The sequence below is a fragment of the Aptenodytes patagonicus genome, chromosome 14 (genome assembly GCF_965638725.1).
Source record: "Aptenodytes patagonicus chromosome 14, bAptPat1.pri.cur, whole genome shotgun sequence".
NCBI classification, from domain to species: domain Eukaryota; kingdom Metazoa; phylum Chordata; class Aves; order Sphenisciformes; family Spheniscidae; genus Aptenodytes; species Aptenodytes patagonicus.
The window spans coordinates 17,750,472-17,763,386 of NC_134962.1; the positions used below are offsets into that span (position 1 = coordinate 17,750,472).

Sequence of the window (12,915 nt, forward strand, 5' to 3'; positions counted from 1 at the left end):
GGGCACGACCGCCTGCAGCGAGGGCCCGGGGCCCGGGGCCCCCACCTCGGGCCCTGGGCGGGGCCGGACAGTGCCGGCGGCTCCCCCCGCCGGCCGCGGGCGGCAGGCGGCCGTGCCCGGAACCGCCGTGCCCGGAACCGCCGTGCCCGGAACCGCCGCGCCGCCCGGGCGCTTTTCGGCGAGGACCGGGCGGGCTCGGCGGCGGCGCGGCGGTTCCGGGCGGTGAGGAGCGGGACGGGGGTGCCGGCTGCGCTGGTAGCGGCCTGGCCTGGCCTGTCCTGTCCTGTCCTGTCCTGTCCTGTCCTGTCCTGTCCTGTCCGCGGCCGGGCCATGGCGGGCCCGCGGCTGGAGCCCGAGCTGGCCAGGCAGCTCTTCTTCGAGGGCGCCGCGGTCGCGGTGCTGGGTGTGCCCGAGGGCACCGAGTTCGGCATCGACTACAGCAGCTGGGCCGTGGGCCCCAGGTTCCGCGGCGTCAAGATGATCCCGCCGGGCGTCCACTTCCTGTACTGCAGCGCGGGGCGGGCGGCCGGCGGGCGGGAGGTGGGCCCGCGTACTGGCTTCTTCCTCAGCCTGCAGCGGCGGGAGGTGCGGGTGCTGCGGTGGGACGCCGCCAGCGAGGCGGTGGGCCTGGCGCCCCCGGCCGCGGGGGAGGCCGAGGCCTTCAGAGAGAACCTGCAGGAGATGGACCAGTTCCTCGGGCCCTATCCCTACGAGACCCTGAAGAAGTGGGTCTCCCTCACCAGCTTCATCAGCGAAGCGGCGATGAAGAAGCTGCAGCCGGAGAGCGGGCAGATCTGCGCCTTCTCGGAGGTGCTGCCGGTCGCGGCCGGGAGGCACACCAGAGACCGGGCGGAGCAGCGCTTGCCCCCCTTCGACGCCGAGTGCCGGAGCTACGCCGAAGGCATGGCGCGGCTGCCCCAGATGAAGCCGAAAGCCGGCACCGAGATCAGGTTCACGGAGCTGCCGAAGCAGATGTACCCCGATGGTGCTACTCCGGAGGAGATAACCAGGCACAGCATGGACCTCAGCTACGCTCTAGAGAAGGTGATTAACCAGCAATATGCCAGCCAGCCTCTGGATCTGCTTGGTGAGTACCGCATATCGCCCAGGGGAGTCCTCGGGTGCTTTGGGAGAATAAAGTAATTTCTCTGTAAAAGGAGAGCCCCGGGATGAAACCTGCGCCTGTTCTGTGGGCCCTGTTCCCTGGCACCCTGAGGCATCTCTCTTAATTGCAGGATAGAACTTTGTGGAGTTTTTAGCAGCTATAGGGCCTGTTCCAGTTGCACTGGTGTGAGGACGTGGTGATTGGTGTCCGGAGCTGCCAGCCTGCCACGTTTGCCTCTCTTGCTCCTGGGTGCTGCGCTTGGAGCCCAGATTGCCTCAAATTAAGTCAAAAGCAGCAATTGCAGGTGGCCGCGAGCTGCATCTCGTGCAAAGGGGGCCTGTCATCTGGCACCAGCCTGGCAATTTGCCTGTTAAGTGAACTTCTGAGGACGGAGCTTACAGGGTCCTGGGAGTATTGAATGGGGCTAAGCATCGTAATTTTCAGACTCTTGTTCCTGTTTCGCTGGTGAGGTGGTATCAGGTCTCCCAGCAGGCTCTTCCCAAGGCAGTAGCTGGTCCCCTCCCTGGCTGGAGTGGTGGCAGCTCTGCCGTGTGCTGCTGGCGACTCTCTGTGGCAGCATTTGGGGTTTGCCAGCCCTGCTGCACAGTGAGGGCTGTGGCTCCCAGTCGCAGGGTCTTAATTACTTGCTAGCCTTTTTTGACAACTTGTGATATGAATAAATATCAAATCTGTGGGAGTCCTGAAGCGTGGTTTTGTTTCGTGGCAGGATGGAGGGAGGGCTTGGGAACCCAGCCAAGCTGGAGCCTCAAAGCTACTGAGGTTTGGAATAAGCCTTTGTTTTTCCCTTCATCTATTTTTTCTATATTAATGTTACACAATTTATTCTTTATCAAAATTATCAAAGACAACTCTAGGATATACAAAGAACAAATTACCTTAGGAAATGGTGACGCCATCATTCTGGCAAAATAGCTGATGCTAAGTGTCCAGTGAGATGAACCCTGGCTCTTGATTCAATGAGGAAAAAACATCTGTTAATGTACTGCTCACCTCTCCCAGTGTTCCTACAGCCCTTGCGTTCAAGGGCAGTAGCATTTGCACTCCTGTGTGGCTCTGGAAACCCAGGCACAGGCAGAGTGAATGCTTGCAGAATAACAGCAATGCCTGACTTCTTATTTGAGTGTCATTTTGAGAACATAGATGACACTGGAAGTCCTTAGGTGGCTGCGTACTCTGATTGCCAGTAACGTCACTCTCCAAAGATGATAATTACAGTTACCGGTGGACCTGCCCGATTATGCTTTGCTTTTTCTCCAGCTGAAGAGCAGAGCATTAGGAAGTAGTCAATGTTTGGAGTATTGATTGCTATTAGCAGAATCGCTGGAAGGGCAGAATGCATGTGCAAAAAGTGAACCCAGAGTTTTATGCAATCATTTACAGAGTTTTTGAAAGGGCACGTATCTTGGATATGTTTTTAGTCTTATGTGTGCTTTGTTTTGTTTTGTTTTCCTTTGCTGAATATGCGCAGCCGAGTTGCAATTTGCTTTCATCTGCTTCCTGATCGGGAATGTATATGATGCATTTGAGCACTGGAAAAGACTCTTAAACATCCTGTGCCGATCTGAAGATGCCATAGGGAAGTATCAAGACCTTTACATCAATCTCATTTCTGTGCTGTATCACCAGCTCAGTGAAATCCCAGCTGATTTTTTTGTGGACATTATCTCCCAGGACAACTTTTTAACCAGCACCTTACAGGTACGTTTGTGGCTATCTCTTGAAAAATGGGAGTGGGGGGAGACAGCATACAGGCCATCAGGGCAAATTTGGGGAGAAGCTGCAAAAGGAATTAAGCTACTGTTGAGCTGCGGGGGAGATAGTGAGCTTATCTAGGCACACGCATATTTTCTTTTACTTTTTCCCTGTGTTATTTACAAAGAAATGCCATTTGCTTGTTATCTCAGAGTTTGATCTACTCAAGCTATGCCTAGAAGAGTCTAACGCAGTATAAAATTGAGTTAGTCCGCATGCAGAGATGCCAGCAAAGTGAGGCAATGAGAGGAAAGGCTAATGAAGATGGTTGCAACAGAGAATGGGGACTCTGTCTTTTTTTATTATGTTTTCCTTGCAAATAGTGCTGAAAGTAGCCTGCTCCGTTGGCATGGTTTTAGAGTTCTGGAGTGGTGCATCTAATCCGACTGGACTGTACCAGCATACTTCTGAAAATTTTTAATGCCTTCAACTACATTAAGCTGAACAGCTATGAGAGAGGCTGAGCAAGTGCAAGATGATGTCTGTTTGTTTATTTTTTTCCCAAATGCCATTCATTCTTTAAAAAAAAAAAAAAAAAACAAACCAAAACTTTGGCATAAAAGACTGACGATGCTGATTTTTGGTCAGCTTGAATGGTATGCTTAGTGTGCAGAGAAGTTGCAGTGAAACCTTATTGAGCTTAGGGCCTTGGTAGTATATAAGAAGGTTTTCCATTCCTGTTAGCCTTAAGCAAAACCAAAGATTTCCTATAATCAAGTTCTTATCCAGAGGGAATTTATGGTTAGTCCAAAATGCAGAAAACACTGCTTCTACTGAGACAGGCATGGGCAAATCTGTAATTCAGCACTAGTAAAACCGGTTACTCTCACTGATTGTAACCATGCTAACAGCTCAGCAAACAGACTAATCAAAACTTGGTTTAAAAAAAAAAAAAAAGCCAAAACGAGATACACTGGTGAAGCTCAGCAATGGAAACTTAATCCCAGCAGAAACAGTAGTAAGCTATGTTGCAGGTGCTTGATGCAAATTGGTAATGCCTTCTCCTTTCTCAAGGAGTGGTTGCATTTCTCTACTTGTAACTCAAGTTCTTGCTGTAGATTTGTGGAGGGGGAAGGTGTTTGTCTTTAATTTGCTGGGTAAAATGTTATGGGAAGCATTGCTTTAATCAGTTGACTTTCTTCACTTTTTTGGAATTTGGATTCATAAAGGTCTTGGTTTTTTTATTTTTATTGGTGGGTTTTTTCCATCCCATTACAGGACTGGAAAACCTATCTCTATTTGCAGCACACTCGCAGAGCAACGCTTTGCACTGTCAATTTACATCAGTACAAAGAATGTGTCAACCAGCCATTCTTTCCATCCGATGGGTATTTTGGAAGCACCCTGTTGTGCTGATTATCTTTCCTTTTTGGATACCTGAGTCTTGTACGCCCTTGGATTTCATCAGTCTGTGCTTTTTACTTAAGCAGTAGAAGCTGATGCCTTTAGGTGGCTGTGCTGGCTTCAGCGATCACTGTTAAGCCCTAGCAGGAATCACCACATTCCTAGAAACAAAGAAGAAATTTGCCTTATGGTTGAACTGAGGCTCTCCTTGCTAAAAGTTCTCTGTTTCTCTGCTCCTGTGGGATTTCCCTGATGCACTGAAATAGTGCCAGGGAACCTCTGGGACTTGCCTTGCTTAGTTACTTTCTGCACACAGCCGTCAGAGTTAACAGTCTTAAGTGGATGTGGGCAGGTGGATCAGAAGAAGTGCAAAATGGTGTGTGTGGGGGGAGTGTATTATCTGTGTTAGCTTTTGCTCAGCTTTGAATACAGCAACTTTATTTTTGGAGTTTGGTCTAAGGCAAGAAGAGTACAGCATAACCTCCACTGAATATGCAGCCCTAACAATGTTTAAAGAAAAAAAAAAATTGATGAAATAACTAATTTAATTTAATCTCCTCATTGAGGAGAAGTGGGAAGTATAATCTTTTAATTTTTTTTTTTTTTAATAGCAGCCTTACTGTGTAAAGGAGTTCTGTTATAAAGAGGCAGTTTCACGGTAGAATGAACAAGGAAAAGGCAAATGATCATAAACAAAGCAACGAACTTTGCTGCTCATTGTCAGTGTTTTATCCAGCTGTCAGTAGGTCTCTCCCACAGAAGAGCCTGCTTTTTCCTCAGAGGGCTTTCCCTTCGCTTCCATCGTGCAATGATTTTTTTCTTTGGCTTTGAAATATAAGTTTCTTCCTATGGAAATGAATTCTGGATCACGAGTTCAGAAGAGGAGCAGAAGAAGACTGATAAGAGATGGGCTCTGAGGCTAAATGCCCTGTTTAATCATACACAGGTGCTTTAACTCTCAAAGAGCACAGCAACAGAAGCTGTGAATTTGTGAAAAGTTAATAGGTTTGTGTGTGTTTGGATGATGGAGGGGAGCCACCCTTAGAGGTTAGTCCGGATTTCAGTGCCCTGTGCTCAAGGGAATGGCTGTGCTGGGGATAACTGGACTTTTTTCAGAGAGGTCATCTTATTAAGTTTTCTCTGTATCCTAAGGTGTTGGTGATAACATATTACAAAAATACTTTGGGGGATCTCCTGGTCCAACCATGGAAAAGATGGGTATAATTGCCTGTTGGCCTTTTTGACACATGCTGTAAAATTGACCATGTGGCAAATGAAAACTGATAGTCTTTTTTTTTTTTCCCCTTCTGCTCAGACATTTTTCTTTGCTCACACTTAAGAGTATTTTAGAATTCCATAGTACATATTTAATTACATATATACTCCTGCTTGAAACAAAGTTATTACCTTAGTGCAAGTATTTCTAACGCTGACTCAGTGGAGTGAAGGCAGGATGTCTGTCTTGGCTGTGGGATGAGAGAAGTGTAGGCTTTGTTTAGGTAGCCCCAAAGCTGGAGTGGTTTCCAGGGTGGTAGACCCCCTACCAGTAGCCTAACCTGAAACTTTTCGTGGTGCTCCCTGTTGATGACGTCTTTGTAGGAAAGAGATGCACAGTTTGTGCCATGGCTGAGTTCTTACTGACCTCTACTCTGTTCTTTTAGGTGTTTTTTTCCTGCACGTGCAGTGCTGCTGTTGATGGGACCCTAAGGAAAAAGGCTGAAAAATTCAAGGCTCACCTAACGAAGAAATTTAAATGGGACTTTGAGGCAGAGCCTGATGACTGCGCTCCTGTAGTAGTAGAACTTCCTGAGGGCGTGCAGGTGGACTAAGCAAAATGGTCACTTAGAAACAAACAGCTTTTTAAAATGACTCTTTCTCCACATCTTCTCCAACCTTGCCAGCTTCCTAAAGTCTGTTTCTGAAGCTGACTCCTCTTCCTGCTGTAGAAGCAGATGTGGAAAACGCAGGAGGATGCCTAACTTTGCGAGGAGACCAAAATTGGAGGAGTTTGAGTATTGTCATGTGGCTACTTTGGACACCTTGTTTTTTTCCCTAGCTCTTCTGCAGCATTTCATAGAATCATAGAATCATAGAATCATTGAGGTTGGAAAAGACCTCTAAGATCATCGAGTCCAACCGTCAACCCAACACCACCAGGCCCACTAAACCATGTCCCTAAGCGCCTCATCTACACGTCTTTTAAATACCTCCAGGGATGGGGACTCCACCACTTCCCTGGGCAGCCTGTTCCAATGTTTCACCACTCTTTCAGTAAAGAAATTTTTCCTTACATCCAATCTAAACCTCCCCTGCCGCAACTTGAGGCCATTTCCTCTCGTCCTATTGCTTGTTACTTCGGAGAAAAGACCAACACCCACCTCGCTACAACCTCCTTTCAGGTAGTTGTAGAGAGCGATGAGGTCTCCCCTCAGCCTCCTTTTCTCCAGGCTGAACAGTCCCAGTTCCCTCAGCCGCTCCTCATAAGACTTGTGCTCCAGACCCCTCACCAGCCTCGTTGCCCTTCTCTGGACACGCTCCAGCACCTCAACGTCCTTCTTGTAGTGAGGGGCCCAAAACTGAACACAGTATTCGAGGTTTCCTCATTCTGTACTCAGCTGACCTCTAGATCCCTGGTCCCTTCCGTCCTCCTGGGCTGGAGGTGACACCCTATTTGGAGAGCATCTGTGGTTTATACTGGAAGCCTTTGCTGCTCCCATTTGATACCTCCTGAGCGAGGAGTGTAAGCCCACGACTGGTCATTGCAGCTTTTCACAGCCTGAACCCAGGCTGTGAACTGAGAAGTTCTGCTCTTCCTAGGCTAGGCTTGCATTACAGGGATGTAACCGCAACTGTTTCAAAACTGTGTTGGGTGCTTACGCTGCTTACTGTGATTTATTGCAATGATCTATTGTGGAGGAGGACTCAAAGCCACAGCAAAATTCCTCCCATTTCATACCCCTAATACTGAGGTATCTTATTCCTCCCATTCTGTTAAAGCCTTTTGTATTTACTGCTGACACTCTGTTTAGCCTGATGTAAAAGAAAGCTAACAGTTTGGTAACAAGAAATAGAGTTATTGGACAGTAGTCACCCAGGTCTTGAATAAGATAGCCAGCATGAGATAAAAGGTCAGACTTCCACATGAACTGGATCCTCTGTTTTGTTATAATTAGAAATCTTATGTATTTTCACTGGTGACAGTCTCTTCTTTCTCCCCCTTTCCCACAGGTAGGCTGTAAGAAAACTTGCAGTGCTCATTCAGAGCTGCACGGAGACTTAGTACTTCCACTCGCTTGTTACTTTCTTGGCTGTTAGACCCTTCAGAAATTTGTATGCATGTCTAACAAGATAATGCTGTTTGTTAGTCTTTTATAGCTCAGAATAAATCTTGAGAGCCTTGCCTACAGAAAACATCTGTATGAATAGTTTTTTAGTTATTTAGCCAAAGCTTATGGTACAGTGACACTGCCCTCTCTTTCTCATCGGGATGTCCAGTGTCCCCAGAAGTAACATCACGATGGTATCTGTGACATCCAAGGACAACTCATGGTAAAATGGTACATGGCATGGCACAAAGTGCAGCGTGTTCTGGGAAGAAGGTATATGATGAGGTTTTATTTCCAGATAATCAGGAACTTACCACAGGAATCATCTGTCAGAAGCCCTTGTCTACTGCTCGGTGCTGTTTCCTCCCTTTCCTCAAGGGCTCTGCACTCCATTACTCTAGTGTCTTGGTTTGTCCATTTTAAATGCACTCCATATTGACTACAGGCCCTTAGAGGAGGTTACTCCGATTTGTCAAGTGTTTTGTTCTTAAACCTTTCTTTCCATGCTTTCTTGTCCTTAAGACCCTTGAGATGTTTTGTACAGTACTTTGACTGTACTCTCCTCTTGTCTTCTTGCTCTTTGTTTGTATCCACAGGCAGTGCTGTCTTTGCAGTTGCCAATTGGACAAATAATTTGTAATGAATGGTCCCAGCTTTGATGAAAGATGCCTTTTTGGTTTGTTGGCTCTTTGCACCAACCTGATGACTGGTTCTGTTGCTTTGGAGCAGAACACGAATCACTGATGTAAGTAGTAAGTAGCGAAGGTAGCATGGAGCCTGGGGACCTGCCTGTCTGGAAGGGAGAGAGGAACAGCGCTCTGCGGCTGCAGACCAGGCTGGCCAGGCAGTCTCGGTGTTTGCAGGCTGTCCTGGCAGTGCTCCCACTTGTTTGATGGATAGGTTAATTTGAGTGTGTCTTTGTTAAATCTCAAAAACAGTAACTGAAAATGAACTTCCAAAGTGTGTAACAGGCAGGTTCCCATAATGAACTACACTTTTAGCAACTGAGAAAAGAGAATATAATTGTACTTCCATTGTGCTTTTTTTTCTTTTTGCGAGGTTGTAATAGGGAGAGGTAATATCTCTTATTAGACCCACAAAATAGGTGGGGAAGAAACAGGCCTTTGGGGACACAGTCCCTTTGTTAGATGTGAAACAGAAGCAGCGAACTTTCAGCTAAATACAGGTTGAGGTGTTCAGAATTCAACTCCATTATATGAATCAATTGCACACTGAGGGAAAAGGGAAGCTGGCACGTATGAAGCAACATATGTTGCATGTTTGCAAGGTGGGGTTAGAAAATTTGGGAGGGAAAAGAGTGCCGTTATTCCCATTGAAGTCAGCGCAGGAAGGAGGGTATAAAAGGAAAATGGTAACATGTAATAGAAGGAATATTTTCTTGCCCTTATATAGCCTTAGGCCAGCTATGGCTATGATAACACTACCCCTTCTTCCAACTAAGCTGAATACAGTGATCTGAAAGTAAAAGAGAAATTGTGTGTGCGTGTAAATATGCATTACTGCAAGCTAATGAAGTGTAATATGTGATATGTTTGCAACACTGGTTCAGCAGTGAATTAGGGTCAGGACAAGCGTGAAGTGGCACTGAAGCATGAGGTACATCGGCCTCCTGCTTATGCAGAGAGTTGTCCAGCTGCCAGAGTTGTGCAAGTAAGGCAAATTGGCATCATTCCTGTCCTGTGACATGCTTTCACTGCAAATTGTGTTGGAGCATGGGCCCTGCCTAGCCCTCGGTGAGGCTAATCACTTGTGGATCAGCAGTGGCATGAGCTGACCACTGGATACCCCCAAAGACGCACAGCACACTGCATGTACAGTGCAAAGCCCAGTGTGAGTGTATTCAGCCCTGAGAGCTGCTATTCCTTTTTTTTTTTCCACTTTCCCCATAGGCTCAGTAATGTTAGCCAAACCAGAGTTTTGAGACTCAGTGATATTTATTCTGTATGGGGCCTCCATGTTGTCCTGCATCACACTGAAGAGAGTTGCTTCTTGTTTCATCAACCCTGCAAATTCAAAGATGTGGAATGTGCCACCTGAGGCTGTAGAAAGCTGCCTTCCTGCCCCAGTGTTGTAGTAAATCCTCTCTTTTTACTGGGAAGAGAAATGGCACATCTTGCTCTGCCAGTTCATGCGGCTTCCTTTGCAATTTCCACTGCCACCTCGTCCCCAGCTGCCACAAAAGCAGACAGATCACTTCTGTCTTTTTTCAGGTGGATTGCTGCCGATGACTTCATCACGTCACTGATGAGCATCCACAGTGTAGTTTTGCAGTTCAAATTGGTTTTTTGTGGCAGCTGTCTCAGCGATGCTTTAACTCCTGTGACAGCAATGCTTGCAGACCTTGAACAGCACCAAGTTCGTATAGTGTTACATGTCTGGGTAGCATCTAGAGATGTTATTCTTGTCCCACAGCTCTTGTCCTCTAAATGCAAACTAAAAAAGGGAGCAGGCAGGGAAGCTGTAAAAAGCCATCAGTGACTCTGTAGCTTGTTAGTGCTGTGGTTTTAAATCTGAAGTGAGCTCAGGGTTAATTATTATTTGAGCCAGCAGCTCTTCCTTGATGCTTTCACTTTTACTGCTTAACAGTAAGTTGAATTTTTGGTTATTTGCTCAATGTTTTCTTATGATAACCCTAGCATTTCTGTGTGCATCTTGTTTCAGTTCAAGTCTTTTTCTATTTTTATTAAGCTTTTCTAGTGTTTGTTAGTATTGTACCCTTATTTTTCTAATCCAGAAATAACAAATGATAGATATCCATTTGCCATCTGTGCCTCTAACAACTAACAGGAGTGAGAGATTTTTCAGGGTCTCTTAGACATACACCACCTTTGTTTGGAGCAATGTTTATTTCTGCTACTGCTTTGACAGTTGGACATAGACTATGCCAGCTGCTGCAGATGGAGCGGCTGGCACTGAGCTCCTGGAATATGGAAAAAGATGAGATGGAACATCTTGATCCCTTTCTCTGAAAAAGGAAATAATCTTCCCCTGATACTGCTGTTCATTGTCCAACGAAGCTACAACAGTGGCTTATTCTGCAGCCCTGTTACTATAAAAGGGATGTGCTGTGAATGGTCATTCCTTCCCAATGCGGTCAGCTATTTCACAGCTATTTCTGCTCCCCCTGTGCACAGAATGTGCACCTCCTGTCCCGCTGCAGGCGGTGGGGCTGCACTCTGCTGGGCAGACCAGGGCTGGGATTTGGGAGTGCAGGAGCCTGTCCCACGAAGGCAAGTGGTGTGCAAACCACAGAGTGGAGCTAGAGCATGGGTGGGAGGATGCTCTGTAAAGCATGGGCTGTGCTGGAGACTGTAATTAATGCACAGGAGGCATCGACTCTGCAGGGGCCTCATTAAGAGAGAGTAAATGAGCTGCAAGGCAGCCTTACTAAAAATAGACAAACTCCAAATGGTTAATCAATAGGAGAAAAAATCCATATACACAGACTGTCAGAGCCGCTGCTTTGGGTCCAACTCGCTGCCCCGCCTGCCTCAATGGGTCTGTTTCAGCTTCCTCGGAGGGCTTTGTGTTTTCATGAGGAAGGAGCTGCTGTCAGGGTGCAGCAGAAATGGGTCGCTCAACTGCAGCCTGGCCAGTAGGGTGCCAGGTCTGCACCTTGCCTGCTTCCAGCAGAGCTGAGCTCGTGCTCCAGTGGCGCTTGTCTGCCTCAGCTTGAGGGGCTCCACAGATCTGAAACAAAAAGGCTGTGCTCATGCTCGTCGTGGTGTGGTTGCAAGCTGAGGCAGCTCCTGCCACGTCTCAACTTTGGGCAGGCAAGAAGTGAGAGTGAGAAGGAAACGGGAGGGTTAACTTCTCATCTCGTGCAGCCATCATGAGATCTGTGTCAGTGGCCTGTCTGGCAGGTGGTAACTCCTGTGTCTTGCATGGGATCAAATGGGATGCTTAGCTGAAGTGCAGAGAAGTTTCCCAGACCTCAAATTCCTGAAGTCATAACACTTGAATGTTTTGTCCCTCTGCGAGGGATTTTGCAGCTCAGTTACTATCTTACAGATGCCATGCAAGGCTGACTTGGTAAGAGAAAGGTGCCAGCAACCAGGAGCACTCTTGCAGTGTCCCTTTGCAATTTACTTATTGTCTCTTTGCTTGTAAAAATTATGTCTCTTCCCACCATAGTCATTAAATAGTTCAGGAAATCAACTGGTATTTGTAAAGGAAGAGTGGTGAAACATGCAGGTGGTGAGCAGTGAGCGGGGAGATGATGGGCAGGGAGCAGAAGGGAGAGTGGCTCTTGGCTGCACTGGCCGCTGGAGCTGCTCAAAGCCCCTGGGTTGGGCTAGAGGTCGGGGGCCAGTGTTTGCCTGGGGCATGTGCAGGACTCGCCAGAAGTAGTTAGTTTTATCCTGTGCTGCAGGTTTCAGCACTTTTTTTTTTTTTCCCCCCCAAAGGCAGGTTTAGCCACATTTGATTTATTTTGGAAGAAGTTGATTTTTAAAAGCAAAAGTTGCTTCTCTTCTCCAGCTCTGATCACTGTGCCTGAATTCATTAGGATGAAAGGGCAGCATAAAGGTAATTACTATGATTTTTATACATTAGAGTAAATTTAAACCCTAATACAGATGGCAAGTTGAAAGGTATTTCTAAAATAAATAAATAAATAAATTAAAAGGAAATGGTCATTGTTTTATATTCAAAAATCCCTGACTTCTCCCTCAGCTGGCGAGCAGCTGAAAGTGTGAGGAAGAGCAGGTTGGCATCCAGGAAGGCTTAACCCAGGGTGCTGAGGTTTGGAAATGATGGACATCAAGGATGTTATTATTGAAAAAGCTAGGTTTGGAAAAGACATTCCCTCTCAGCATTGAAGTAGGCACAGTTTTGTCCTTGCTTTGAAGGTATCGGATGTTGCATGAAACAAGAGCTGTTTCTTTTGACCGGAGAGAATTTGGGATTCTTCTTGCACTTGAGCAAGCGAAGAGGTGGCCATGTCTGTTGGGAAAGGATCTCCAAGGGACATGAATTTCGTTGAGAATCTGACCTGTTTCATCCTGTGGTTTTTGGTTTTGGTTTTTTTTTTTAATGACGCTATCTTTGTTTAAACAGTGCGAGTTCCTGTTAATTGTTTTTCAGGAGCCTATGTTGGGTACCCCAAGCTAGTTCTGTAGCTGGAAGGTTAGCAGTGGCACAAGTTACCTGTGGGACTCTTCCCTTACTGTGAAAGTTGCTCGTAACTTTACTGAACTGGTAAGAAGCTTGTGAGTTAATGTTCCAGGAGCAGGAGAAGTGCTGCGTGGCCCCATGGGCTCAATTCTTCCGTTTGTGCTAAGCACAGCCTCTTGTCTGGTGGTATTTTTGTTTTGTTTTTCAAACGGCCACTTCAGGATTTAAAAA

At 46.7% G+C, this 12,915-nt stretch overlaps 1 protein-coding gene across 2 annotated transcripts in view; it reads left to right on the forward strand.

Moving 5' to 3' along the window:
* Nucleotides 1-230: 230 nt before the first annotated feature.
* The window catches only part of AAR2 (AAR2 splicing factor), a 46,679-nt gene continuing 33,994 nt past the window's right edge, over nucleotides 231-12,915 (forward strand). Inside the window, exons 1-3 of one of the 2 annotated variants that reach the window (XM_076352216.1) lie at nucleotides 232-1,087; nucleotides 2,595-2,824; nucleotides 5,884-6,289. In XM_076352216.1, the coding sequence (XP_076208331.1) occupies nucleotides 331-1,087; nucleotides 2,595-2,824; nucleotides 5,884-6,051 (1,155 nt within the window). In that variant the 5' untranslated portion in view covers nucleotides 232-330 and the 3' untranslated portion in view covers nucleotides 6,052-6,289. Of the gene's footprint in view, nucleotides 1,088-2,594; nucleotides 2,825-5,883; nucleotides 6,290-12,915 lie in introns of those variants that run through there. The other variant, XM_076352217.1, reaches the window with a different exon arrangement.